At 35.9% G+C, this 27,626-nt stretch overlaps 1 protein-coding gene across 1 annotated transcript in view; it reads right to left on the bottom strand.

Moving 5' to 3' along the window:
* Positions 1 to 1,000, bottom strand: part of LOC138704435 (WD repeat-containing protein 47) — a 193,905-nt gene extending 192,905 nt beyond the window's left edge. Inside the window, exon 1 of the mRNA XM_069832303.1 lies at positions 780 to 1,000. Within this exon, the coding sequence (XP_069688404.1) occupies positions 780 to 985 (206 nt within the window). The 5' untranslated portion in view covers positions 986 to 1,000. The remainder of the gene's footprint in view (positions 1 to 779) is intronic.
* Between the last annotated feature and the right edge of the window lie 26,626 nt (positions 1,001 to 27,626).

The following is a 27,626-nucleotide window of genomic DNA, read 5'->3' as shown; positions in this document are numbered from 1 at the left end:
CGTTAAACCAAAGGTCCCGGGTTCGATACCCGGCTCCGGAACAATTTTTCCCTCGAAATTATTCAAGAAAATCATTAATCAAAACTTCATGTCACTCCACTTTGTATTCCATTTTGAGTAAAAGTTGTCTTATGCGTAATTCATTAGCACTGTCTGTTTCATTTGTCCCGTTTCTCCTGCAGAAATTTACTACTTCAGGTATAATATTCATGAAAATTTAGTACTGTTGTCGCTTCCATGGCCAACTTTATTTTTTATAATTTGTTTATTGTCAACCAAAACGAGATGACCTTAACTCCATACATTGTGGATGTACCTAAGTACTACCAATTTTTTCTAAAGATATTCTTGCAATTTAAAATGTAATTTTTCCCATCGAAATTATTGGGAAAAGAAAATCATTAATCAAAACTTCATGTCACTCCACTTTATATTCCATTTTCAGTAAAAGTTGTCTTATGCGTAATTCATTAGCACTGTCTGTTTCATTTGTCCCGTTTCTCCTGCAGAAATTTACTACTTCAGGTATAATATTCATGAAAATTTAGTACTGTTGTCGCTTCCATGGCCAACTTTATTTTTTATAATTTGTTTATTGTCAACCAAAAGGAGATGACCTTAACTCCATACATTGTGGACGTACCTAGTACTACCAATTTTTTCTAAAGATATGCTTGCAATTTAAAATGTAATTTTTCCCATCGAAATTATTGTAGGTTTTTTTTTAGATTCACCCATTTGTGTGCTGCAAACTTGATAAGCAAGCAGCCCCAACTCACCCGCAACAGAAATGTTCCCGTCTGTCCAGAGCGAGGCAGTTCAGGTGTCTGGAAGCGACCACCCCCGCATGGTGCGGCTGCTTGGTACGGAGATGCACGACGACCTCGCCTGACGGCGACGAGCGGGCGACTAACAGCGAGATGGCGAGCAGGCACGCGTGAGTCCGACACTGACCGGCCCACGTCACACCGGCCGCGCTTCCCATGCCAACTTTCTCCGCGAATGTAAGACAGTACCGACTGAGGCAAAGGGGGCCGCCACACTGAATTTGCACAAGAAGACTGTCGAGGAAGCAACGCACAAGAAGGCTAATGGCGATAATTTCAAGAGAACCAATATCATTTAGAAAAATTAACTTCGAAATTGAATAGAATGTAACATAGAGCCTATTTGAAAACTTGGATTACAAAAATCACAAACACACCCCCTAGCATGCAACATAATTTTAAAATTACAGAACGTTATTCATATCTAACCAGGGGCGGCTCGTCCATAAGAGCTGCGGAGATGCAGCACTCCCTGCTTTGACAGGAAAATAAAAATAATATTTATTTTAATTTGTAGAAGAATTGTTACAGCTTTTATTGGTAAATTGTTTTATATTTCATCTGGCCGGGAATATGTACCGTTATCTTATACATAATCTTTTTGCGCGTCGACTGTATTGGAATTGACACTGCATTCAAAGTCGCCCTGGGATCTGCAGGGTGGTCAGCTCATTGAGAGTGTGTCTTGCATGGTCAGGGGGTAGAGGGGTGAAGGGAAGCAGAGGGAAACTGCCGCTGTTTAAAACCCATATTTCGATGCAGTGGTTGCAGAGTCAGGCCACAAGGAATCTTTCCTCTCCTCCCACACCGCTATTGCAATGCTGCGTCAAATGGATTCTCTATTCCCTTGAAACTTAATGACAAAATTTTTATTTTCTTTTCACATACTTATTGTAGAATCTTATCGAGTCAATATAACGAAATTAAATTCTCTTCTGCCTTATTATTACGTATATATCCACCCTCCAGCAGAACCTAATATTTGCCTTAACTCAAAATGATTGCACGAGTAGAATCCTTTTGTTATAGCACGTAAAACACGAAAGAGGCTTCTTTTCCAGTTTTAGAAAATTGTTGACCATCAGTATATCTGAGTGTTGCTTTGGTGTGACGTCTTAATACCGTAACTTAACCAGTGCAAATGTGCAAGCATGAGTGTGTGTGAATTACAGAATATTAATTTTATTTTTCTCAACTTCCCCTTGCGGAGAATGTCGATGTAATGAAGTGAAATTAAAGGGTCGTCCGTTACCCGACTTAAATCTTACTTAAGCTTCATCCAGCCGAAATAGTGCATATACAGTATGTAAGGAAGTATAACAATGAAATTTACGCTAAGTATTTGTGGTTACGTGGATGTGAACCAAAAAAATCTGTGTTTTGTTTTCCTTGCCTCCTCTTCGGTGGCGATGCTGCATGGACTAGGAGTGGTGTGACAGATTTAGGACATTTGCCCCTAAAAAGCAAAATGCACGAATCTTCGCAGTCTCACCTGAAAAATGTTGTTTCATTGGCTCTGTTACGCAACTCATACTGCTGCGCAATTAAGTGAAACGAACAGAACAAACATTCTCAAACATAATCAAGTGAGAAAAAATCGTAAATATTGATTGTATCAAATTTTGTGGCCAGTATGAAGTTCCCCTGAGGGGACATGATGAAAAAACGATTCGAAGAACCCTGATGTGTTTCGTGGGTTGCTACAGTTCGTGAGTAATCTAAACGAGCCTCTCAAAAATCATTTGGAACATGCCACTGTTTAAGGTTATTCTAAGACAATTCAGAATGAACTGGTAGATTGTAAGTTGAGAGTCTGCCGATCTGAAATTCAGACTGAAATCGATGGTATTAGTTTTTCAAGGCCCAATTGTATAAAACTCCCTGACTAAAGATCAACTTTGATCGTAGACTGAAAAGTGAACCGAGTTCAGACACTTCTTCTATTGTATAAAACTTTTCTGCGATCAAATTACCTTGGTTCAAATGCAATCTAAGTTCACGTGAAAAGGATCTGACAACATCGCATAAACAGGTGAAATACGTGATGCGCGGACCATGTTATACAGGTTTGCTCAGTGTTGCCAATCTAGCGACTTTAACTCTTTTTCAACAACAATTTCTTTTTAACTTTTATATTGCTTAAACAGGGATTTAGTGACCTTTTTAGCACCCCAATAGTGACAAAATTTAATCTTTCTTTGTTGATAATGAGAAATCTAGCGACTTTACAACTACTTTTTGGCGACTTTCCGTATTACACTCTGTTGGAGACACTGTTTTTTTTTTTTTTCAATGTAAATAATGGCGGACAATAAGAAGGTTGACTGTTCTCCAAGTTGTTATCATGTTATGGTGTTTGATACTGCTAAACATAATAAAGTTTTATAAAACGACAATTTTCGTTTAGTAATACAGTTAATTGAACATTTATGAATGCACCTATCATATCCATTAATAATTAATGGTTGTTATAAACATAATATAATTATAGGTTATGTTATTTGATACTGCTGAACACGATACAGTCTTATAAAATATAAGAATGTTTGTGTATTAAGGCAAGAAATTGAAAGAAATATATATAAATGTACCTAATATATCTATTAATATTAATGATCATGGATATTTTATTTGCACAATCTGTCACTCGTATATTTCAAACAGAAAAGAAATAACTGAACTTGGATCATCTAACTTAATCGGAGAAATTTCTTCAGTCAAAGTTGACTTTAGTTTGAGACAAATTAATCTCAGATTAGACTTTATACAACACAAAATTCCAAGTTCAGTTGAAAGAAGAATCAATTTAACCTCTGATCTAAGATTAAATGGTTTATACAATCGGGCCTTAGGGATTAGCAAATGGTCCCACAGACATCTCCCAACTAAGTCAGGAAGTTTTGGTTTTTCGATATGTAGTGCATTTATTTTTGTCCTATACTTATTAGTAATGGTATCAAGAAGTGAAATTTGTATGTACCGAAATCTACTGCAGCTCTCTCAATCCACAAGTTCACGAGCCGCCACTGTATCTAACAGACTAAACAGGATCTACAGATTCCCATGCTGGACAGATTGTGCAGCCTGTCTGAAGCAGATATTGGTCTGTGAATTAGAAGTTGACACTTTGTATTAAACATTTATAACAATTAAAATTACGTAAAGGAGCTTTCATCGTATTCATAATATGTAAAATAAATAAAATGAAGTGTGAGTGGTAATCTTACATAAAGGTAGGCCTATATTAAATTCACATTTTGTCAGTCTTAATAACAGTAAGATTGTTTTCCGTACCCAGTTCGTACAGCTGGTGACTACATAATGTGATAATCAGAATGCAGTACATTTCCCTATAATTCTATTTTAAACTCAAGACATTACATTCTCCCCCCCCCCCCCAAATAATCGTAGTTGTTCGAACATGAGAAAAGGCTTTAGAAAAATCAAAACAACGAACGCTACGGCACGTGACTACATTACCGAGTGGTTACTCTAGAAGACAACTCGTGTAATAGCTTGGGTTCGACTCCTGGCGGGATTCTATTTTTTTGTTTCATGTTTTCTTTGGCGTACAGTATTACCCTGTCTCCGAATTCAGAGTTATATTTTTGGTTTTGTTTTTTACAGCGCAGTCACCTCCTTCAGGTATTTCCTACACGAAGAGTAAGGAGTCAGCTGTGGATTCGAACATCAGCGCACACAGCTCCACGCTCAACCACGGAATTAATACGTATAGCTTTAATATGAAATTCTGCAATTGGAAACTAAGCACTTGACGTAGCTCATGTCAACCGCGTGTTTGGATTTAATCATTTCAAAGCGGGAAATTTTTCGTCCACTATCATACGAGTACATACCATAAAGACAGTTTAAAAGATATCTAGATTTCAATACTTTAGACAGACTTTTACATCATATAGTAGAAGGAATGTAACATAACGTAGAGCAACTATTCCACGTTGCAGCTTCGGGTATCAATCAAACATGGCACGCCGAGGAGAAGGTCAAGACATTTTAATTAGATTGAATGCGATAAAAACTTGCAAGCATGGCTACATCACAAATGAATATTTCATACAGTTGCAGTTCACAGATTATACGAAACCGAAACTTGATTTACGACAAAAAATAAAAAAGACAAGCAACGGAAATCACAGTAAGGACAGAGATACACTGCTGACATGTAACGGTTAGCACATCTGACCGTGAAACTAGCGGGCCCGGGTTCAAATCCTGGTTGGGACAAGTTACCTGGATGAGATTTTTTCCGGAGTTTTCTCTCAACCCATTAAGAGCAAATGCTGGGTAACTTTCGGTGTTGGACCCTGGACTCATTTCGCTAGCATTATCACCTTCATCTCACTCAGACGCTAGATAACCATAGAAGTTGATGAAGCGTCGTAAAATAACAAAAAAATAATGAGAGACCATCACACGACCGGACTACTGATACCTGGCACAACTACATCTGCTCGCCCAGCAAGCCTCACTCCAGGAGGGAAGTGACATCCTGAGTCCCGGATTTACACCAGGCACAAAGCAGGAACTATCAACAGTTAGAGTTCTTCACAGTTTAAACGGAGCTGCAAGGCAAGATATCAAATACTCTTTTTGTAATTATTCGTGGATTATATTCCCAACCTTCATTAATCCACTTCTTTTCAAAAGCAACAAAGAATTCGAAGATCACGTTATGTGAAACTGGCAAATTGTGTGACGTGTTTACATGTTATGCCATAGCATTTCAACTATTTGAAGAATATCGGTCGCTAAGCCAACCATATATATTAACATTATCCATGACCATAACGAAAAACATGCGTTTACTAAATACTTTTGTGCGAGATCGTGCGTATTTGCTTGTTTTCCGCACAGAACCAATACGCGGTAAGTGTGAAATACCACATTCAGTATTCCCAACGTAACACACATAACAATTTCCCTCTTCTTACCGCTTAAGCGCGACATTCATTTTACTGCTTTAGGCTTTTAACATATTATTTTTAGAGACGTTTAACGTAGTAATAATTATAAATTGGAAACTTACCACTGCAATTTCACCTAAATTGCAATGTTAATTATTGTTTTAAATATTTGCAAAAATTAAGTAAAGTCTACTACTCCACGAAACTTATTGCATTCCTGATACAAGTAACATTAAGGAAGCCGTGAAAAAATCAACAAGATTCCAGATGCCGATGTTATTACTGTAATATGTTATATAAATAATATTGTTAAAATATTAAAATGAAAAAATAAATCATTACATAACCTTACTGCTTGTTTTAAGTTCGTTCGCATTTATAGATTGGGGAAAAAAAAAGACAGGCGTATATCACGGTCTGCTGGAGTATAGTAAACACAGAAAACATTTTATAGCAACAATGTTGAAGAAAGATATTTTGGTTTTCCGAAGTTGCCGTCATTAAACAAAAACCAACATGGAGATTTCATTGCAACTAATTAGAAATTCGTCTTTCAGGTATGTAATAAACGATCTTCGCACAAAATAATGTACGATACACGAGCGGTATGTTTGTTTTCATGTTCTCGGAAATTAAAAAAGCTCAACTACGTTTCGCTTTTTCAATCTTTTCCTCGAACATGAAAACGTCAACATACCGCTCTTGTGACGTATATTACTATTGCGTTTGTAAAGTACGGTAGGCTTTTATTCAACATTACTTTATTCCACTAGTGAGATAAAAACTTTACCTCACAGTTTGAACTTTATCTCACAGTTCATTAGTATTTTCCTAGTACCCGGGCACACACGTATACTTTTCCATTCAACTATTACTCAAAAAGGTAATATATTAGTTACTAGACGTCACTACCTCTACTTCTTTATTACCATTTCTTAAATATACATACACTCAATCTCCTTCCCTTTTCTCTATCTACTACGTCGTAATTTGTGCATTGCATCCATATCTAATAGGCCTACGTATTTTTTTTAAATTTGTAATAATTTACCTTTTGGGAGGCGAGGAGACTTGAACCTGCGAAGTTGGGTTTGTAGGAATTTATAACAACACGCGTTAGTCAACTGAACTAAACAGACACGATGATTAACTACGTTTTAATATTCCTCTTAAGATTACAGAAGTAAAATGTGAAATTGTTTTAATCACATTAGTCCCGTGAATACTTCTAAATAATCCTTGAAACTTCAAAAAGACGAAAATACACATTTAAAATGAAAAAAATATATATTAAAATTATATAATTAATTATAATTTGTTATTTATCCAACGCCTTAGATACCATTCTTCACTAATCATGGCCTCCTACATCATGACCTACCTAGTACACGTATCGATTCTAAAATCCATGCCATGATATGCGATTATATGAGGACTTATTTTCAACATATTTTCTTTTACAAAACATAATTTTTCGTTATGGTCATGGATAAAATTACGTATGGTACTTGTGAGCGTCATCTTTATTGCGCTCGTGTAATTTAAGCACTCGGCTGACGCCTCGTGCTTAAATCTTTCCAATCGTGCAATAAAGATGCACTTACCTCACAAGTACCATAAATAACTATTATCCCTTAGAAAGCATGAAGGCTACTTACAACCAGAGAGAGACCGCTGCTCTGCCGTCGGCGTCTACATGAATGAGAGTGCCCGGCGCTCACCTGCACAAAAGGAACTTCAATTAGCCATACATAGTAACTAGGCGCTGCATTTCTGTAAGCACAGATCTGCGCTAGCAAATGATTACACTGCTTGTTAAAAAAAAAAGACAATTATGAAAAAATCAATGTCCGCCAAACAGATTTCGGAAGTATGCCCACATACAACCCCCAGTATCTTGTCAGAAGACACAAAATTTGAAACAGCCATTGCACCACACAGTCTTGGGAGACAGGCGAGGATATCACAGAAGTTATTAAGATCAATGACTTATATTTGTTATAATATAAGCAGAAGGGTAGAAGTTAAACGTTAGCACAAAATAGTTTATCAGCATAGTTAAAATAATATAAATTACATCACAATTCAAATCAATGTTACATAATAAAAACGAAAAAAAAATTATTACACGCTAGGCCTACTAACAATTAGCCTTGGTAGTATGTAACATTTAAAGAAGGCGAATTGCACAGTATTGTGTTCTTTCTGTCATTTCTTTTGTATTAACGGAAAGAGAACGTTTTTCGTTTCGTTCTTCATAGGCATAAGCGATTGTGGTGAAGGTAGAAGGTTGATCTCGGTAAGAATTAATAGCCTCACTGCATCGGCATTTGACATACACGGAGGACTCATCAGGCTCGTTGTCATAATGCACACGACCTAGATCCAGTATTTTAAACAAACTCCATGTGGGGTGCATTAAAATATTGAGCAATTGTACAAATTATTGAGAATTTAATATAACAACGCGCTTGGCATTCATTGATTACCATAAGGCATTCGATACAGTTGACAGAACAAAACTTTGGGATGTTTTAGTTGAAATGGGAATATCCCAACATTTAATTTACACAAAAATCAAATTAAAAGTGAATAACACTTTAAGCAAGAAAGCTAGAGCAATAAATCAAGGAGTAAAGCAAGGCTGCCCAATGTCACTCACCTTATTTAATATTTATATAAATAACATTAGCAAAAATTGGGAAGACGAATTGTTCACAAATTTTATGACTGACAACTTCCCACTTAACACATTACTTTACGCAGATGATCAGATAATCTTAGCAAATTCTGAAGACAATTTACAAAGAGCAATACACACACTATACAAGGTAGCAAAAAATTATAATTTGGAAATCTCTATAAAAAAAAACCAGAATCATGGCCTTCCAAAGAAAGAAGCCACGTATGTCAAATATCTGGGTATCATTACTGATCAGAATTTAAAATGGCCTCATCACATTACTTATCTTTGTAAGAGGCTTCGTAAAACAATTTATAAATTCGTTAATCTTCGATGCTACTTACCTACTAGAGTTCTACGAAATGTTTATTTGGCCATTATTCAGTCTGTCATTCAATATGGTATAATTGTTTGGGGTGGAAGTACAAAAATTAATCTTAGTCCGTTAAATTTACTACAAAAACGAATCATTAAAATTTGTTTGAAGAAACGTTTCGATTATCCAACTAAATTAATTTATTCTGAATTTAATGTATTTAATATTGAACAAATTTATAAATATAAGCTGTTAAAATTTTATCATAAAAATCGTAATAAGTTTGTATTACAGACACACAATTATGACACAAGACGAAATATTAATTCAACATTAGTAGAACCTAAATGTCTCACATCTGCTGGTCTAAAGCATAGCATAAATTTTGGCCCTCGGTTGTACAATGCTTTAACTAAATTACACCCAGAACTTCTAACATGTAACCCACTAACATATAACAAGAAAATTATAAACGTGTTAATATCTTCAATTTGATTAAATAAATTTATAGCCTATGTGTATGAATTAATCAACCTATATTATATTTGTATTCTATAATTTTGAAATATATATTAGTCCTACTTTTCACGTGCGATATTATTCTTCTCTAGTGTTAATATTATATTATATAATTCCACTGCCGCTGTAATTATATTTTAGTTCCTATTTTATTTTACTTATTTATTTATATTATTATTATTTTTTTTTTTTATTTTAATATTATATCTGAACTGCGACCGAGCACGAGCGCTGCTCATTCGGTCTCATATTTTGTTAATACTACTATAACTTCTTTTTATATTGCTTGTATTATTTTATTTGTATTTCTCTTTGTTTGTTTTGTAATTATATTTCTTTATTCTGTATATTTAAATTTAAATAAAATAAATAAAAAAAAAATAATAACTGTATAGAACAAGTCAACACAGTCAACTATCTTGGCTGCAATCTTTCTTATATAAACTCCAGGGACGTAGATATTAAACTTGCCAATTTTCAGCAACTGTTAAGAACAATCAAATCAACTCTATTAAAGAAAGTTCGACCAGAAAGAATTTTGAAATTTTATAAAGTTATGGCAGGCCCGGCATTATTATATGGATCAGAGACATGGTCATTAACGAAAGGACAACTTCGAAGAATAGAAGCTGCTGAAATGCGATTTCTAAGACCTCTTGCAGGATATACTCTTCACGACCATAAAAGGAACGCTGACATCCGAGCAGAATTGAATATCACCGCTATTACGGATACTATAGAATCTTACCGCAACGACTGGTGTGAACATGTATTAAGAATGCCCAACAATAGGTTACCCAAGAGACTATTGGACTATACACCTCATGGAAAACGAGACATGGGAAGACCAAGGAAGAGATGGAAAGATCAACTTTCTTCTGGAAACGGAACAGGCTAGGAGGCCTAATCCAAGACTGTTATTGATGATGATGATGATGATGATGACGATGATGATGATATTTTAGAATTTACTTGTGTATTCCCCTGGTGAAAAAAAAACTCCACTTACCCCAACACCATAGAATTAATTGATTAACTAGCGGACTTACTCGTGTTAATTATGTAAGATTTGTGCGGCTTACAGCTGTTTCAGTGCTTCACGCACCATCCTCAGAGCCTACTAGATCTCGGCGTCATCTCGAACTTCTCTGCCTGTTATGTGGGTGTGTTTGATTGTTGAAAGGTGTTGAAGAGTGGAGTCAAATAGTGTGTGTGTACTGAAATTGATCTGTGTGTTGAGAATTTGATCGGGGTATGTTTTAGTGTGTATATTTCGTATTATTCTAGTGTGTTGAGTTTTTGGTTCTTGGGTTGTATGTGTAGGATTTCCATGTCTGTATTTATGTTATTGTATGTGTGGTTAGCATTGGTTACGTGATCGGCATATGTAGATGTATTGTGTCCTCTGGTTATTGCCTTAATGTGTTCTTTGTAGCGTGTTTGGAATGATCTGCCTGTCTGTCCTATGTAGAACTTATCGCAACTATTACATGTGAGTTTATATACACCTGTGTGGTCGTATTTATTTGTTTGTGTTTTTTTTTTTTGTATTGAGATGTCTTTGTAGTGTGTTTTCTGTTCTGTATGTTATGTTGTATTTCTGCTTTCTGAATGAAGATGCGATCTTATGCATGCTTTTGTTTTCGTATGTTAGTGTGATGTATTTCTTGTGTTCTTGTGTTTGTTTTTGTGTTGGTTAAGTTTTTGTTTGTCTTTCTTATGATGTTGTCTGTTATGTTTGGGTTGTAACCGTTTTCTTGTGCTATGTATTTGACTGTGTTCACTTCTTCATTGTAGTGTTCTTGGCTCATGTGTACGTTGAGTAATCCATAGAATTGCAGACATGTGAATGCTGTATAGTTGACGGTACTAAATCGCAGTGCGTCCAACTCCAGAAACAGAAATTCGCTATGAAGCTGCCCTGCTGAGTGCAACTGATAATATCTTCCCTTTCACCCGCACTGCACATCACAGCGTAACCCTCCGTTTAGTTTATGTTCCAATATTTCTATTACGATGCAAGCAACTCCAAAGCCTAGTTCACAGTATGACGTTTGGACTTTTACGAATGACTTTCAAACTAATAATAACCGGACCCATGTCCATATGACATTTCATGCTACAGAACTCATTCCTAAAGCACGGGTCACTATGTGATCAGAGGTAAAATAAAGGTTTATCAGATTCCTCCCCAGGCGAATCCTGTGCTGTTCTAAAGCTGCATCTATACGGTTCAATTTTTCATGCCCGTATGCATGCAATCTGGGAAAAGTTGTGACATTTTGATTTCAAGGTCCTAATATGATTTTTTTTTTAATTTCGCTACACTTCGCTAGACTTAAATTCGATTTCACTGTGGTCACACAAATTTGGATTAAGGTTAAATCCAGAGAAGTCGCAAGCAATCGTAATGGGACATAATCGTCTACGAAGTACTCTTGATAGTGGTACTATACCACATATAACATTGAATGGGATTATTGTTAAATACAGTGAAACAGTTAAAAATCTTGGCATTTTTATGGATAGCGATCTAAATTGGAACACCCAAGTAACACACACTTGCAAAAAAATATTTTCTCAACTTCACTCTTTGTTTCATATGAAAGAATTTCTACCACTTAGTCTAAAAAAGAATCTTATTCAGACCCTTGTAATGCCCCATTTTGATTATTGCGATTCCTTACTAACTAATGTAAGTTCACTCTTAGCTGAGAGACTACAACGTGTTCATAATGTGTGCATACGATTCATCTGCAATACTCGTAAATTTGACCATATAACACCTTCCCTCCAGTTACTTTCATGGGTGCGTCTGAAGGAACGAAGAACAATACATTCACTGTCTCTTCTGTTTAGAATCATGCATACTTCTACTCCGAATTATCTCTTATCGCGCTTTCAATTTCTTACAACTCTTCGAAACCGACATCAAGCACTTCTTTCTATCCCTCATCATAGAACGTCTCTATACTCATCCTCCTACACTGTAGAAATACTCGTCTCTGGAATTCGCTACCTAATGATGTCAGGGACTGCCGGACTTTATCACAATTCAAAATTAAATTGGAAAATTTTGTCTTGTTTAATGCTTTTAGATATTGCTAGAAGTGTTGATTTGTGTTTTTTTTTACTCCAGATTAAAATCGCAAGTTTCTTGTTTATGTTAGTTAATTAGGATACAATTAATTATACTTAATCACTTATTTAAAGTTTGTGTGACTGCAACCTGCGTATATTTTTGTGTGACTTTACTTCGTTTATAGTGTTTTTTTTTTCCTTTTTATTTCTGTTATTGTATTTGTATTCCTGGTGTTGTGGAAGAGAAGGCCTGATGGCCTTAACTACACCAGAATAAATAAATACATAAATACATTTCAGGTCGATTTCGATTATAATCGCTACGTCTCCAGAAGCCTCAAATTCCGCTACGCGTAGCGGAATTCCGCTACAGTTGGGCACACTGTCTGATTGTTACACAATAATTTAAAATGGACCACTGAAACGACTTAGCCTTCCTTCCATCTCTGCGCCTCAAAATCTAACGGCATGACCAGCACGAGGCGGAACGAAAGCGAGCTAACGAGACTGAGACAAACAAAGCAGCTCAAGAGGAAAGCGGTCAGCAGGAGCGACAACCTGGCACAGCCACAATTTGGTTCTGTGAGGTGGGTTGAAATGTGTTTTTTCAAAAACTGACTATAATAGCAGTGGCGGTTCCTCGGGGGAGGGAAGGGAGGAACGTCCTCCTCACATTTTCTTCTTTTGAAAGTAAATACCAAATAAAATATATGGCTTGAAATTCGAGGAAGATTCGATAATTAAGTTCACAGCTATAGGAAAAACTCGGTTGATCGAGTTTTAAACGACGCACGCTCATGTGCTGTAGAAAACTGTAAGAAAGGTGCGAGATTGTCTTTGTAGAGGAAAGGCACTCCATTCCTCCTCTACTGCAGTTAACACACATAGACAACAGCGCACTAGCGGCCAGAGAAAGAAGCAGAGTTTTAAAGCAAGTAAATGAACGGAGAGGGAGGAGATCCTCCTCTGAATCAGTCATGGGCGGGAAATAGAAACCGACTGGTCGTGCAGCAAGCTCGCTACCGCTGCCATCTAACGATGTTGCATTCAACCAGAATATAACACATCTAGGAGGATACACAACAAAAACAATTTTAACGCAAAGCTATGAAAGACACCATGTAAACTTTTTTTTTAAATTATAAATCAAAAATATTATTCATTGGACTTTATATAGGCTACTATTCATGGTTTGAAACTTTCGTGGATATTTGAAAGTTAAAATCGGGTTCATGTAAAACAAAGAGGAAATAGTTCTACGTAGTTGGCCCCTGAAATTCACTTCTATTCATTGTTTACTAGACAGTGCAACAGCCAAGTTGTCAGTTTTGTACAAATATATTTGAAACCGAAAGTAGGTTACTCGAAACTACATCATTTTTAACATAAAAAAATTAATCGGCCACCGGCAGCTTTGAACAATAATGATAGTATGACTTTACAAGAACTGACATTCTTCAAAAGCATGTGATACTGAACTTGTAAAATGTACATGTGGCAACACAGGCCACGTAGGTGGGTGCAGTGTTCTCGCTTTCCTCAGATTATTTCCCATTTCCATTTCCGTAAAACGGTTCCGGTTACGAGTTAGTAGCTAGTCTCTTCCAACACGTGTGATGCTGTAGTGTGCTCGAAAAATGCTACGAGGTTGTGAATTTCCTTGTAATTGTTAATTTGCGCAATTATTCAACAATGAATGGAAGTGAAAACATAACATATTTTGGACAATTTAGGAAACTCAGTTTACAAGAACAAATTATTGCTATACATAAGGGAAGGCCAACCCCAACACTACCTGGTCTTACATGTATGCATGTAGGCTAATTTGTAGCATGCTTCATTCAAGAAGGTGTCATTTCGTGCTGTTAACTTCTTTCCTCCTCTTAAGAAATATGCAGGTGCCGCCACTGTATAATAGGCCTATAGCCTAAACTTCAACGTGCCATTACTACTTTATAACTTACGGCTTCAATGAAATAGAACTTCCCATTGGACAAATAGGACCCCAGCTAAAGCAAACAGAAATCCATTTGCTGCCATGATCACAAATGCAGTACATACTGTACGCTACGCAAATGCACAATGCGTTATCACGGCCTGGGAGTACCGTCAAAAAATGTTTTTTTTTTTAATTTTTATTTTTATGTCACACCAGGTATCGCTTATTGTGCTGATGCGTAAACATGAAACGTAAATTTTTCTCCCTGCAGTTCATTTCGTCGCATTTTACCCTTGCGACATACTATAGCTTTCATTTCATCGCACTTCTTTATTAACGAGACTTCAATATAGCCCCAAAGTATTTTAGCGAATTTATTTTAAACAAATGCTGTTTCAGAATTTCAAATAAGTTAAGTGTATATTTTAACGTGTTAATATTTTATAAACAAATTTCCTTTTAGAGTTTTACATAAGTATGTGTATTTCAACATGATAAGATTTTATAAACACGGACTTTGAAATAATAAAAAGTAACAAAGGAAGTTTAAAGTGAAACAGACTGAAAAATTGAAGCTTTTAAACGCTGATAGAACCATTTCAACATATATTTTTAAAAATTCGTAAAGCATTGAAAAGAATGACAAAATTTTGAGATTATTTTTTTCTCTGAAATTGATCCATGCAGGCAGGCAGGCAGGCAGGCAGGCAATTATAGGAAACTTTGTAAAATACTTTCTTCCGTTCTTTCTTCCATCGATATATAACATGCTTCTAACGAAAATGTAGTTAGGTACACACATTGGGGGACAGTTTTCGTATGTGGACGGCAACAGTAAAAATTGTCTTAATAAATTGCAAAAGAAATCGAACTTTTTTCACGAATAATGAATGCATTATTGTTTTGATTGACAGTTCATTTGGTCATATTTCCAACCATTTCTATCACACGTACATCGTACATTACATTCGTGTATTTATGTTTCTAATATTCCTGTGGTTACTTGTATTTTTGCCAAATGCTAATACCCAAACACATAACAACATGTGTTGCTTTCTGAAGAAATTGTGTCTCCAAACATGCAGTTAGGCCTAGTCATTTCAAAGCTTTTGTTAAATTATGAAATAGCATCACACAATGCTGCCGAAATTAATTATCCCAGTATTAAGATTACAGAGTGTAAGCTTCACTTAGGACAGAGTTAGCTTAGGAAAACTAAGGGAAACAGTATATCAAACCAGGAGCTTCGAAACAAAACATCTGAAATTCGAAAGTGGTTCAAAGCTTTTATTTTTTGGTCTTTCCTATTTACCAGCGTCAGACGTACCATATTATGTTTTTGCAGAGCTAGTATCAAAGGCTCCTCCTGTTAGTGAACGTTTTGAATTTTCTCATTATATTCTGGAAAACTATATCGAAACATCAACCTTCCTCCTGAATTATGTATGGACTGACGCAGCACAATTCCGAACTGTACGAACTACAAACATGACAGAATGTTACCACAACAGACTGCAGCATGCATTCTGTAAGACATGAGCAGGCAGCGCATTTTTGTTCCCAAACGTACAGAGGATGGAGTAGTTTTCTATCACGTCATGTCGATGCATAAACAGACTATGAATCATAGTAAAATACAGGCGCCCCATCGTCAAGAATGATGGATGTCACTTTCTTGTCGAAAATGAACCAAGACTGTCAATGCATAGCTTAAGACATATAGAATGTACATACAGTTATATGGCATTAACACTGATAGTCATTGTCCAGTAATGATCGGAAAATCACAGTTAAGCTTTGAGCGCTAAGCATTTCAAACTTTCAATTGCTTCTCCTGCCAAATGTATTCCAAATGACATCCATCATTCTTGCAGTGGACTCTTCATAATATGTAAAACACCAAGTTACGACTACATTGTGATCTGATACTAATACTGAGTAAGTTGCATTTTCATTCAGACTTTTGTGTTAATATTATTTTAATTTATCAACTATGTTATGTTGTATTTCATTTTTATCTGTATTTTATATATATTGTGTAAAATATAAATATTGTTAATTTGTATATTAATTTTTGTTATTATAATTATTGTGTCACTGTAACGTCTTATGACGTAGGAAGAACATTTTCTTAGCTTAAACAAGTTTTTACTGACAGTTATGGTGAAAGATATGAATTTCATAATCTCAGAATATATATTTTTGTTTACCGTAACGGAGCTCATTTTGTTAAATGAAACAATTGTATACATTGTGTTTATAGAGTGTATCATGTTTACTATTATGTTCTATAATATACTAGTTCAATATTATCATCGATCTAATTATATTTCCTGTAATATGTAGCACTAATATTTTGCACAGCGCTAGTTTCGCAATGTTAGTGCGTTTATGTCGTTAAAAAGTATCTGGACAGACCATTTCAATTTAGTAGCAATCCCACTTACAGTTGTCATGCTCTATTATTATTATTATTATTATTATGTTATGGTATATTTATTAATATTATACTATGTTCTTTTACCTCTGATTGAGGTTCTGGCTAATATGTACAGTTCCCCAAAAAAGGAATGAGACGACTCTTGGTCGTCGAAGTTCTACAGCGCGGTTCACTCGATATCGACGTAGCCAAGAAGACATTTGGTCGTGCATGCGTAGGCCTATTTTCATCCTACTCTGAAGTACACACCAGTGCAAAACGTTATCAGTTGTCAGTCTGATGTAGGTCTCTTTTCACGTCCTTGATCGTTTCCCTTTCATGAAAGTTTGAAATATAGGCCTACGTGTAACACGAAAGCCTTTCGCCAAAGTGGGAGAACAATATTAATTTTGAAATGACAAATGTGGACCTATGGCAAAGACGGCAAGGAACATTGTAAGGGCCACGACAAGGACAAAGATCAGCACCACGATAATATATTAGAAGAAACACGACAAACACCACGACAAGAATTATGATAAATACCACGACATAGATCACGATAAGGATTACAAGGACCAGAATCATAAAAAGGACTATTAGAAAGACAACAAGGACTACGATAAGGACAAAGATCAGGACCACGATAATATACAAGAAACACGACAAACACCACAAGGATTACGATAAATACTACGACATGGACCACGATAAGGATTACAAACACCGGGACCACGAAAAGGACTATTATTTAAAATAAATTTCTTAATGTTTGTTGTTAAAACATTTTTCTTAATGTTTGTTGTTAAAACATTTTACATATTTCAATTTCAGTGGAATTGTTAGTTTTTAATATATATGAATTTACACTGTATATACAGTACTGTCCGTGTCTCACGTCCTGAACCGAGAGTTCCCTAGTGCTTATAACCACGCCTCTTAGGTCTGCTCGGACCGCCACGGCAGCTGCAGCGTGCGGCACGGTAGCATATTACATGTTCTGAAAACATTATCCTATGCCATTCCAGGGATCTTTACTGATTATAATATTGGAGACTCTAATCGTGGTTATCACTATCGCTATTATCTCTGATGGCGATTTCCGAAAATGTATGTATATACTAGGCCACTCTTCGTTCAGTCTGGACAACTGCTGAATTACAATAGAGCAGCGTTTCAAAGTATGTTCCGGGGTTCCTTCATTTAAATTTTATTTTATACTTTTTACTTGCTTATTTAACGATGTTGTATCAACTGCTAGGTTATTTTGCATCGATGGGATTGGTGATAGCGAAATGGTATTTGGTGAGATGAGGCCGGAGATTCGCCATAGATTACCTGACATTCGCCTTACAGTTGGGAACAACCTCGGAAAAATCCAATCAGGTAATAGGCCCAAGTGGGAATCGAACCTTCGCCCGAGCGCAACTCTGGAACTAAAACAAAATACCTAAAAGACAAATGCAGTAGAAATGAGACTACAACTTTCCGCCATAAAACCAGATTGCAGGCTTAAAAAGAAAATACATTCGTCCCACTGAACAGAATTATTGAGATATTAGTTTTCACTTGTCTGTTAATTATTAAATACTAATAAAATACTACAAGGATTCCGCAGTTACACTTTAGATTAAAAGGGGTTTGAGAAACACTGTCATAGAGGAAAGAGTTTACGGATGTGTACACATGACAACCGTAATCGCGATTAGATCGATAATCTCAAGTAGAGACTGTAGTGTACCACTGGTATTAGTGTTTAGTTACAGGAATTGATGAGTAAGACATAATTTGTTTTGTGAGGGGATAGCCTATACATTCCCTTGTCCATAGCTGACGACAGGAATCTAAAAAGTCCTACTACGTAGGGTAGTAAGCACATGCGGTACCCAGCACCTCCCACTCTCCCCCTCTGCGTCTCGCCCCGCAAAGAAACAGCTCAGGAAGTGAGACATGGGCAGTATGTATAATATATAAATGGTGTAAATGCATTCATTAGATTAACATTTAAAATATTATAATTTGTAACTTTGTATTGTCTGTGATCATTAACACTTCTCAGGACTCTGTAAAACTCTATTCCAACCTTATTCAGACAAAAAAAAAAAAGGTTGGTACAGACTAAGAATCGAACCCGCTCTCTTTCGCACATTATTCTGAAGACTTTGCGTCTGAGCTATTGAGACGACAAGAAAGCTTTCATTTCTGCGTGGAGTGTCGATATAGTTATGAAAGTTCAAATGTCGATTTAACTACACGATTTATCTATATATTTATCAATTATTTACGTCACATTACCAATTTTTTTTGCAGTTTTTGAAGTGAATTTCGGAACGATGCTAGCAAGAAACCAAAAAGCCTCAATTTAAGTAACTCAAATATTCGTTATCCTGTGTATGAGTGTTCTGGTCTCCGATCATGCGCAGTGTCTTACATCTGAGACAAGAATATTCTATCATCTCATTCCTTTTTTTGGAGCATTGTACACCTCTTATCAGGCAGTACATCTCACCTACGATGTGTCAGAGGAAGAACAAATGTTTGTAAGCATCTGAAGTCTGATTAGTGTAATGTTTCTAGTCAGCGATGTATGCAATGGAGGGGGGGGGGCAGGAACTGGCCATCCTACCCCATTATCTCCTGACTTAGTTGCCTCATGAATGTCTTTATTAGTGTCACTTGTGAGGTTTAAACATGTTTTCTGACAGTTGATTAAACAACAACATACTATGTTCTAATAGAACATATTCATGAATATCCTTATAAAATCTTTGAAACGTAATTTCTTCACAACCATCCAATTTTTAACAAATTGTAACTTCTATTTAATTTTGTATAATAAAAAATGCTTGTGTCATTATTACAGTTACATAATAATCACATATTTAAATTATTTAGCCAACAGTTATTTGTATATTATTATGATAGATAAGACACTTTACATAATAGGAAAATTCATGGAAACAATAAAATATGAGCCGTTCAGAGCAGAAGTGGTGTAAGTCAAAATTGGGTAATGAGGTTTAAAGTAAAAATTCTGTAAAATACAGCGCAAAGTAGCATTTAGTATGTCCTTCGTACTAACCACTTACTAATAATTTAAATAAATTGAATATTAATTGCTACTTTGCGCTGTATTTTACAGAATGTTTACTTTAACCCTCATTACCCATTTTTGACTTACACCACTTCTGCTCTGCACGGCTCATATATTGAAATAAATTTAATCATTAAACACAATAATGGAACATGGACTCACCAAGGATGAAAAATGAAACTGGCATGATGAGTATATTGCGGAGGGTTAGGAAGGCTATGTCTTATGTCTATTCAGATTTTGTTACTGTGATAGTGAAAAATTAGAGCAGCGAAAACGATTATGCATAAAAAGTGATTCAAATCTAAATTTCATTTTTTAAGTTGAAGGGGGCGGGGGGTTCAAACACGGTACTTCCCCCCCTGCGTATGCTCCTGATGAAATACAAGAGTTTTAAATAAGTGTAACTCTATCGTTTTATGTTCCATCTAATGTAATGTTTCCTACAGAATGCCTGATCTTCATATTTTCTACAAATAAATGAGTTTGGTTGGCAAGGGTTTTGTAATGCCTTTCAGTAAGTAAGAACATACTGAAATACTCCAGCAAGAAAACCAACCACGGAAATAGAATCCGGAAGTTGAAATGACTGCACAATTAAGAAATAGTAGACACTCCTTGTCTAGAGAAATTATTTTTACACTTAGCATGCGTGGGTTGTATAGGGGGAGACGAAAATAGCAATTATTATTGGATCCGTCTGACAAGCCAGAAAACCACAACTACCGACCAGACCCTAGTTAGAGGAATCAGACAAGGGTGCCTAAATTATTTTATGTTTACATGAATGAAATGAAACGATACTGAGGGAATTGTTATACAGTTTAATACGAAGGGAAGTACATTATTAAATGAACTTCAGTAGCGGCTCGTGATCAAATTATTTCATGGGGCACAACTTATAACACTAATATTGAATTAATTGAACCCATAGGTTCCTCACTACACGAACATAGGCTTGCCATATGGAATAATTGCTGAAAATTCCAATAGCAAAATGTAAATATAAAGAATGCATTATAAACGAACCTTTCTATTTAAAGATTAAGTCCATTCTTCGATCCTTAGCCCGAACAAATACTTCGATAACTCGCTGACTGAAGTTGGGTATCAAACGCACCATTTTACTCTTAATTGAAAGCATTGCTAATGCTGTCTGTCTTTTTTGGCTCATTGCGTTCCTGAGGAAGATTTTTATTCGATTTAAAGTAGAGAAGCACCTTTCACTTTCCACAGTTGACATACGTATTGTAACAATGATGCTTAGTAATCGAACACACTCGTGAAATGTTTCTTGCATATTGTTGCGCAAAAAGAGTTGCAAAAGTGCTGCAGCTCCTTCGGCCGCACGCAAGTCTATCCCGGAATATAGCACTTCAAGCTCGGTTCTGAGCGTAGATTTTGAATACCTATGTGTTGACAGTTGCCGCAAAATCTTTCTCTGGGAACCGATTACAATATTCTTGAAAACTAGATACACGGAAAAGTTTGGCAGCCGCCAAGTGGCCTGTGAAACGAAATCGTTCTTCTGCTTGCGACACAATATCACACGTTTCCAATGCACCGACTCGTTTTTGTTGATCGACATTTCGATGTCGTTTAGTAGGGACCGGACTGTCGTCATCATTATGTTCTCCTAAATCAGAACGAATCCTTCTGATGTTGCGTTCTTCTCTTCGCATGCACACAACCATTTCGCTGTTATATTTTCTGTTTTTGCCTTCCGTCTGCTATATAATGACCATATCATGCCGGGGTGTGCCCACAGTCTTATACATACAGTCGCGCAACTTCAACACTTTTTTTGCCAACATTCGCGACACTAGCGCCCAAGCGGCAGGCAAGGCACTGGTCATAGGGTTGATACAGCCAGCACGTGCTTTAAAGGGATGCGAGATGTTATAATAACGTTTTAATCATGCGTTGGAATAAAGGCAATGTGTGCAATGACGAAAATTGCAGTAACAACAAGTTTAAATCTCCGAATTTGTCGTTCTTCAGATTCCCTAAAGACCAAGAGAAAATCATAACTCAGTCATAACCAATAATCCACGTTGTAGATAGCCTACGTATTGTGTTCTATAAAACATTTATTAGTTATCGGTTACCTATTTGTATGTCAGGAAGAACAGTTTAAATAAAAACAAAGTAAATACCTGTTACAGTATATTATTTTTTTGCAGAGATCATATGTGTAAATGTGTAACCATTCCGATTTTGGATAATATATCTACAGTTTTTAATGCAAGTAATTCCATAATTTTTGTATTCGTGTTTTTTTCTTTATATTTTTAAAAAGTTGAATGTTATATAGCATTCAAGTAGGTATCATGGTATTAATTTTGCAAGAATTCATGGAGTATAGTAATCCTTTTGCAAAATATTCACTTCTTGAATAAATCCAGACTGTGTCGATAAATTTCTGATGTGTTAGTGTAGATTCATGTGGCAGACGTATTAAGTTCTCAAGAAATAAAAGAGCCTTTTTAAATTTAATATAAAAAGCAATCTTTTCTGTAATAATTTGCATGACTGTTATTGGTGTTGATTTTACATTCCCAGTGATTATTTGAGCCGTTCAGTGCAGAAGTGGTGTAAGTCAAAAGCAGGTAATGAGGTTTAAAGTAAGAATTCTGTAAAATACAGCGCAAAGTAGCAATTAATATATCCTTCGTTCTATTCACCGACTATTAATAGTTTAAATACATTCAATATTACCTGCCACTTTGCGCTGTATTTTACAGAATGTTTACTTTAACCCCTAATTACCCATTTTTGACTTACATCACTTCTGCTCTGAAAATAAAATTAGGCCTACATTTTCTGAGTTAATTGAAGTTACAATTTTTTTTAACAAAATTGTGTGTTCATTTATTTGTTCTCACCTACGTCATATTAACAGTAAGTGCATGTAAATTACGTATTATATAGGTAGGATAAGTTAAACTTAGGCATTATGTGTGAAAACTGGAAATGTAATGTAAAATGCGGTAAACTTGCCATAAAAATTTAAACCATAACATCAGCGCTATTTGTGACTCAAAATAATAAAGGAAATACAGGTTCTTAAGAAATGGAAAAATAATGAACTTCATATTAATGTTTAAATCCTCCCCTTTTCTTTATTTTCAAGTTTACCCCAATTTGCGGTATGCAAAATCGTTAATTTCTCAGGAAATAGGGAGAGGAGTTCACCACGCGATGTACCCTACAAGATATGCCCTACAATTCTGAAGCTACTAATTTTTACTCTTCTCACAGGAAATACAAAGTTCCAATGATTCATAAATATATTTAGGAATGAATGAATTAACCGACCACGCACGAACAATTATATTATTTCAAACCATGATACGTGATCAGAGCCATGATTCAGTTGTAAGGAGCAGAAAGAATTACTTTTATTCCCAGCTTCTGAAACTTGTAGATTAGCTGCGTGTGAAATTCTTTCAGGATTCTAAAGTAGAATTAATAAGAACCATATACACTTATTGTATAGCACAAAAATATAAAATAAACTACGCAAAACCTGTTTTCTGATGTGTTATAAGTCGTGTGCACACTTTTAACTTGCCTGCCGCTAGAGGGCTACTGTCGCGCCAGCTGTCAAATGTTGGCATATTTTATACGTATGAGTTGCGTGACTATCTATTAGACTGTGGTGTGCCTAAATTCTTGGCGCGAACTCTGCTGTCGGAATCTAATTGCTTTCCAATTAGTTCACTAACTTTATTCATATTGAAATGAACAAGCACACAACGAACGCTAATGTAACTAACTTCACTCTTCACACTTAAAATAAAAGGAAGAGAATTATTAACACCACTCAGAATGTTATTGCCGCTACGAATACAACCGCGATAATCGAGACATGTATTTCGTACGATTATCAATGTTGCCAACACTCTTAATAAAAATGCAGCCTACCATAATTTTGAATATAGGTAAACTACTACATTAACAATGTTAAACAATTTAATTTTAGTAGCTAAATTAATCAGAAAACATAGTTAAGCATTGCCTCTGATATGAAGTATAGCAATTATAGTAAATAATCTAAAAAAGATAGATCTAGCTACAGTACAGCTAAGATGGCAACTCAATTGATTGTTCGGGCCATGGCAGTGTTACCATCATATTTCTATCACAGTCTACTATATAGTCACGAAGCTTGAGTTTTGAAGGTGCTAGAAACAATAGACTGTGCCGGTACTATTTTGCATTGCCTGTAATGAGCCGACATTAGCGATCCTAGTGGTGAGCAACTAACTAATGTTTGCATATTTACTACGTACTGAGCTTCGTGACTGTATATATTAGACTGTGCTTCTATATGTAACGGTAGCTTCCTTCTCGTCGGCATAGAGTACTACATGTTAAAACCATTTGCGCATGTGCAAAGAATGACCACGCGAATGTCTGTGCCCTAGCAGACGCTTTCCCTCTGATCTTTCCGCCCCGCATCCATCACATCACACCGCTCTCCACGCACTTGAAACTGGAGTTATTTGTACGCATGTGCAAAGGATGGGCACTAGTACTAAGGTACCCGAGAGTTGAAATCATTCACATTTCACAGTATGTTTATACCTCTCAAATCATTACGTTTTGAGCAGATAATTTTAAACAAAAATTGCTTTTTTTTTTTTTTTTTGTGGGAAACTAAAACGAATGGGGGGGGGGGGGCACGTGCCCATGTGCCCCTTAATGCGAGCCGCCACTGCTTTTAGCTATCACAGATGAAGACACACTTTCTGAACCACTACTGTACCACCAATGGATAAGAGATAGTGAAGGCAAAATGATAAAACGCTGTATTGAAGATTCTACTGTCAGTGATGCACTTACAGCATTAACTGTTATGTCACCAAAGTACCCCTTCCACTGTTATGTGAAGAAAAAGCAGTCTACTTTTTTTAGAATGCTTCTTTACAATGCTTCTGATACTGAAGTTCTCCTCTAGATAGACTTCAGCGAGAACTACAGCATCATCCATCAAAATGAGGTGCAAAGTGCACAATGGTCGCATGATCAAGTAACTTTGTTCACAGCATGCTTTTGGTACATAGATAAAGTGAAAAGTTACGTGATTGTATCTGACTATATGACACATGACAAGTATGCTGTTGCACAATTTGTTAATGTACTTGTTGATGAACTTAAAAGTGTTGATCCAAATGTCAGAATCCTTAATATTTTTTTCTGACGGAGCTGCTCAACATTTCAAACAGCGGTTCATTTTATCTTTGACTACTGCTCCAGTTCCCATTAACTGGCAGTTCTTTGCCACTTCTCATGGCAAAGGGGCAGTTGAAGGGGTTGGTGGTACAGTGAAACGGAGTGTATTTGATGGTATGCGAGCAGGTCGTTTTGATCCCATTGACGCCAGATCTTTTTCTGTATCAGCTGTATCAGGGAAGACAACCATCTTGTTTATTTCCAGAAATGACATTGAAAACAAGAAAAAAGGCCTCGATATTTTGTGGAATGGAATTGAGAAACTCCCTGACATACATAAGCTTCACTGCATCTGGGCACAACAACCCTTCGTTGCAAAAATAACAGTAATTTCCGAAGAAGAGGGGTCATTGTTTGCCTTTAATAAAATTGAAGCATTCCATGATGTAAATCCAACAGTGACACCAACTGAAAACTCCAAAGAGCCAGTGTGTCATATCAAATGTGAAAACTGGTATGCAGTGGATTGGCCATGATTTCAGTACTGGTTTATTGGCCGAACCATATCTGTTGAAGAAGACAAAATTAAATTCCAATTTCTTCATCAGAAGAATCCTGAGTTAAATCAGTTTGAGGAAGTTAATGACATTGCTTACGCTGATCCTGACAACATATTCTACTATCAGAACCTCCATATCCATGTCATCTACAAGGTCTCGATATCTCAAGAGCAGTAACTGTGACTTCAAGAACATTAAAACCCTCTTTGTAAATAGGAATAAAGTATAATCTGTGTTTTGTTCAGGAACATTAATGTAATTTTAGTGGTTTATTGTTAATTTAATATATTAATGTACGGTACTACACTCTACATATTACTTAGTCAGTTTTGGTAGGATTATTTAATACATTTAATGAACTTGTAAATATTCACTTAAGTTCTTTTATACAACTGTTTTATGTGCTACACGTCGGATCATCATCGGGGCTTGCAGCAAAATGTCCCTTAAAATCCATTTTCTCCACTACCACCTAGACTTTTTCCCTCCTAGTTGTGGAGCTTTCAGTGATGAACACGGAGGAAGGTTCCATCACGATATTTCTGTTATGGAACAAAGATATCAGGGCCGCTGGAATGAAACAATGCTTGCGGATTACTGCTGTCTTTGCGTAGGGATGCTCCGGAACTCACTTACAAGAGGCAAGCTAAAAGACGACGATCTCATGAAGCCACACATGATTCTCTTCAGACCCAACCATCTGCCAGATATTCTTCCATAAATTTAGAACTCTTAGAATGTAACTGCCATTTAAAAAAAAATTAAATTCACTTTCAATGTTGTTGGCATATGTAATTAAAATGTATCGTTTTCTCTTAATCCGTTAAACTGAAATACTTTCTCCTATTGTGTATCACAGAAACTAGAGCTAAGAAAAATTTTTCATTGTCATATTCGTTTTTCTCAACCCAAAATTAGTAAGAATTGACCCATGAAGTGCAAGAAACATTCAAAAATTTTTTTTTTGTTGGCCAGTGTTATTAGTCTTTTAAATACGGGTACATTCTTTAATAAATCACTGAAAAACAAATGTGAATGTATAGGATGTGGAGTGAGTACGAAATTATTATTATTTTTTATTTTTTGGCGCATCATTTTTACGTAAATAACGATAAATAAAAACTAACATGCCACATAACATTATTTTAAGAAATACAGGAAACAAGAATCAATAATATTCACCATTCTTAATGATCTTGGGATAGAAAAAAACGTATGGAATAGAAATTACATACAAATGTGAGTGTAATAAACAATAAGCAAACCATCTTCAATTACTCATTTCAAAACAACGTGAATATAGCGTCGATTGTGTAAGAAAATAATTTCTTATATGTTGCTCCCAATGTGCATCATAGTTAACTTATGAAAACAAATGAAAATTAACATGGCATATAAACACTATTTGAAGAAAGATATTACCGGTTGTTCTGTATGGTTGTGAAACTTGGACTCTCACTCTGAGAGAGGAACATAGGTTAAGGGTGTTTGAGAATAAGGTGCTTAGGAAAATATTTGGGGCTAAGCGGGATGAAGTTACAGGAGAATGGAGAAAGTTACACAACACAGAACTACACGCATTGTGTTCTTCACCTAACATAATTATGAACTTAAAATCCAGACATTTGAGATGGGCAGGGCATGTAGCACGTATGGGCGAATCCAGAAACGCATACAGAGTGTTAGTTGGGAGACCGGAGGGGAAAAAGACCTTTAGGGAGGCCGAGACGTAGATGGGAGGATAATATTAAAATGGATTTGAGGGAGGTGGGGTGTGATGATAGAGACTGGATTAATCTTGCACAGGATAGGGACCGATGGCGGGCTTATGTGAGGGCGGCAATGAACCTTCGGGTTCCTTAAAAGCCATTTGTAAGTAAGTAGGAGATATTAAGTAATATTCATCGTTCTTAATGATCTTCGGATGGAAAATAACAATGAAATATGTATAAAATAGAAATTACATACAGGTGAGCATATAAAAAAACAGTAAGTAGAATCATATTTGATTAATAAGCTTAAATTACTCCAGGTTTAGTGTAAGAGTGGCCTATATCTAACGATGTCTCCCAGCAAAGTAGGCTA

Source organism: Periplaneta americana, chromosome 8 (genome assembly GCF_040183065.1).
Source record: "Periplaneta americana isolate PAMFEO1 chromosome 8, P.americana_PAMFEO1_priV1, whole genome shotgun sequence".
Lineage (NCBI taxonomy): Eukaryota > Metazoa > Arthropoda > Insecta > Blattodea > Blattidae > Periplaneta > Periplaneta americana.
The sequence above is the reverse complement of the archived record's forward strand: the minus strand, read 5'-3'. Positions and strand labels throughout refer to the sequence as shown.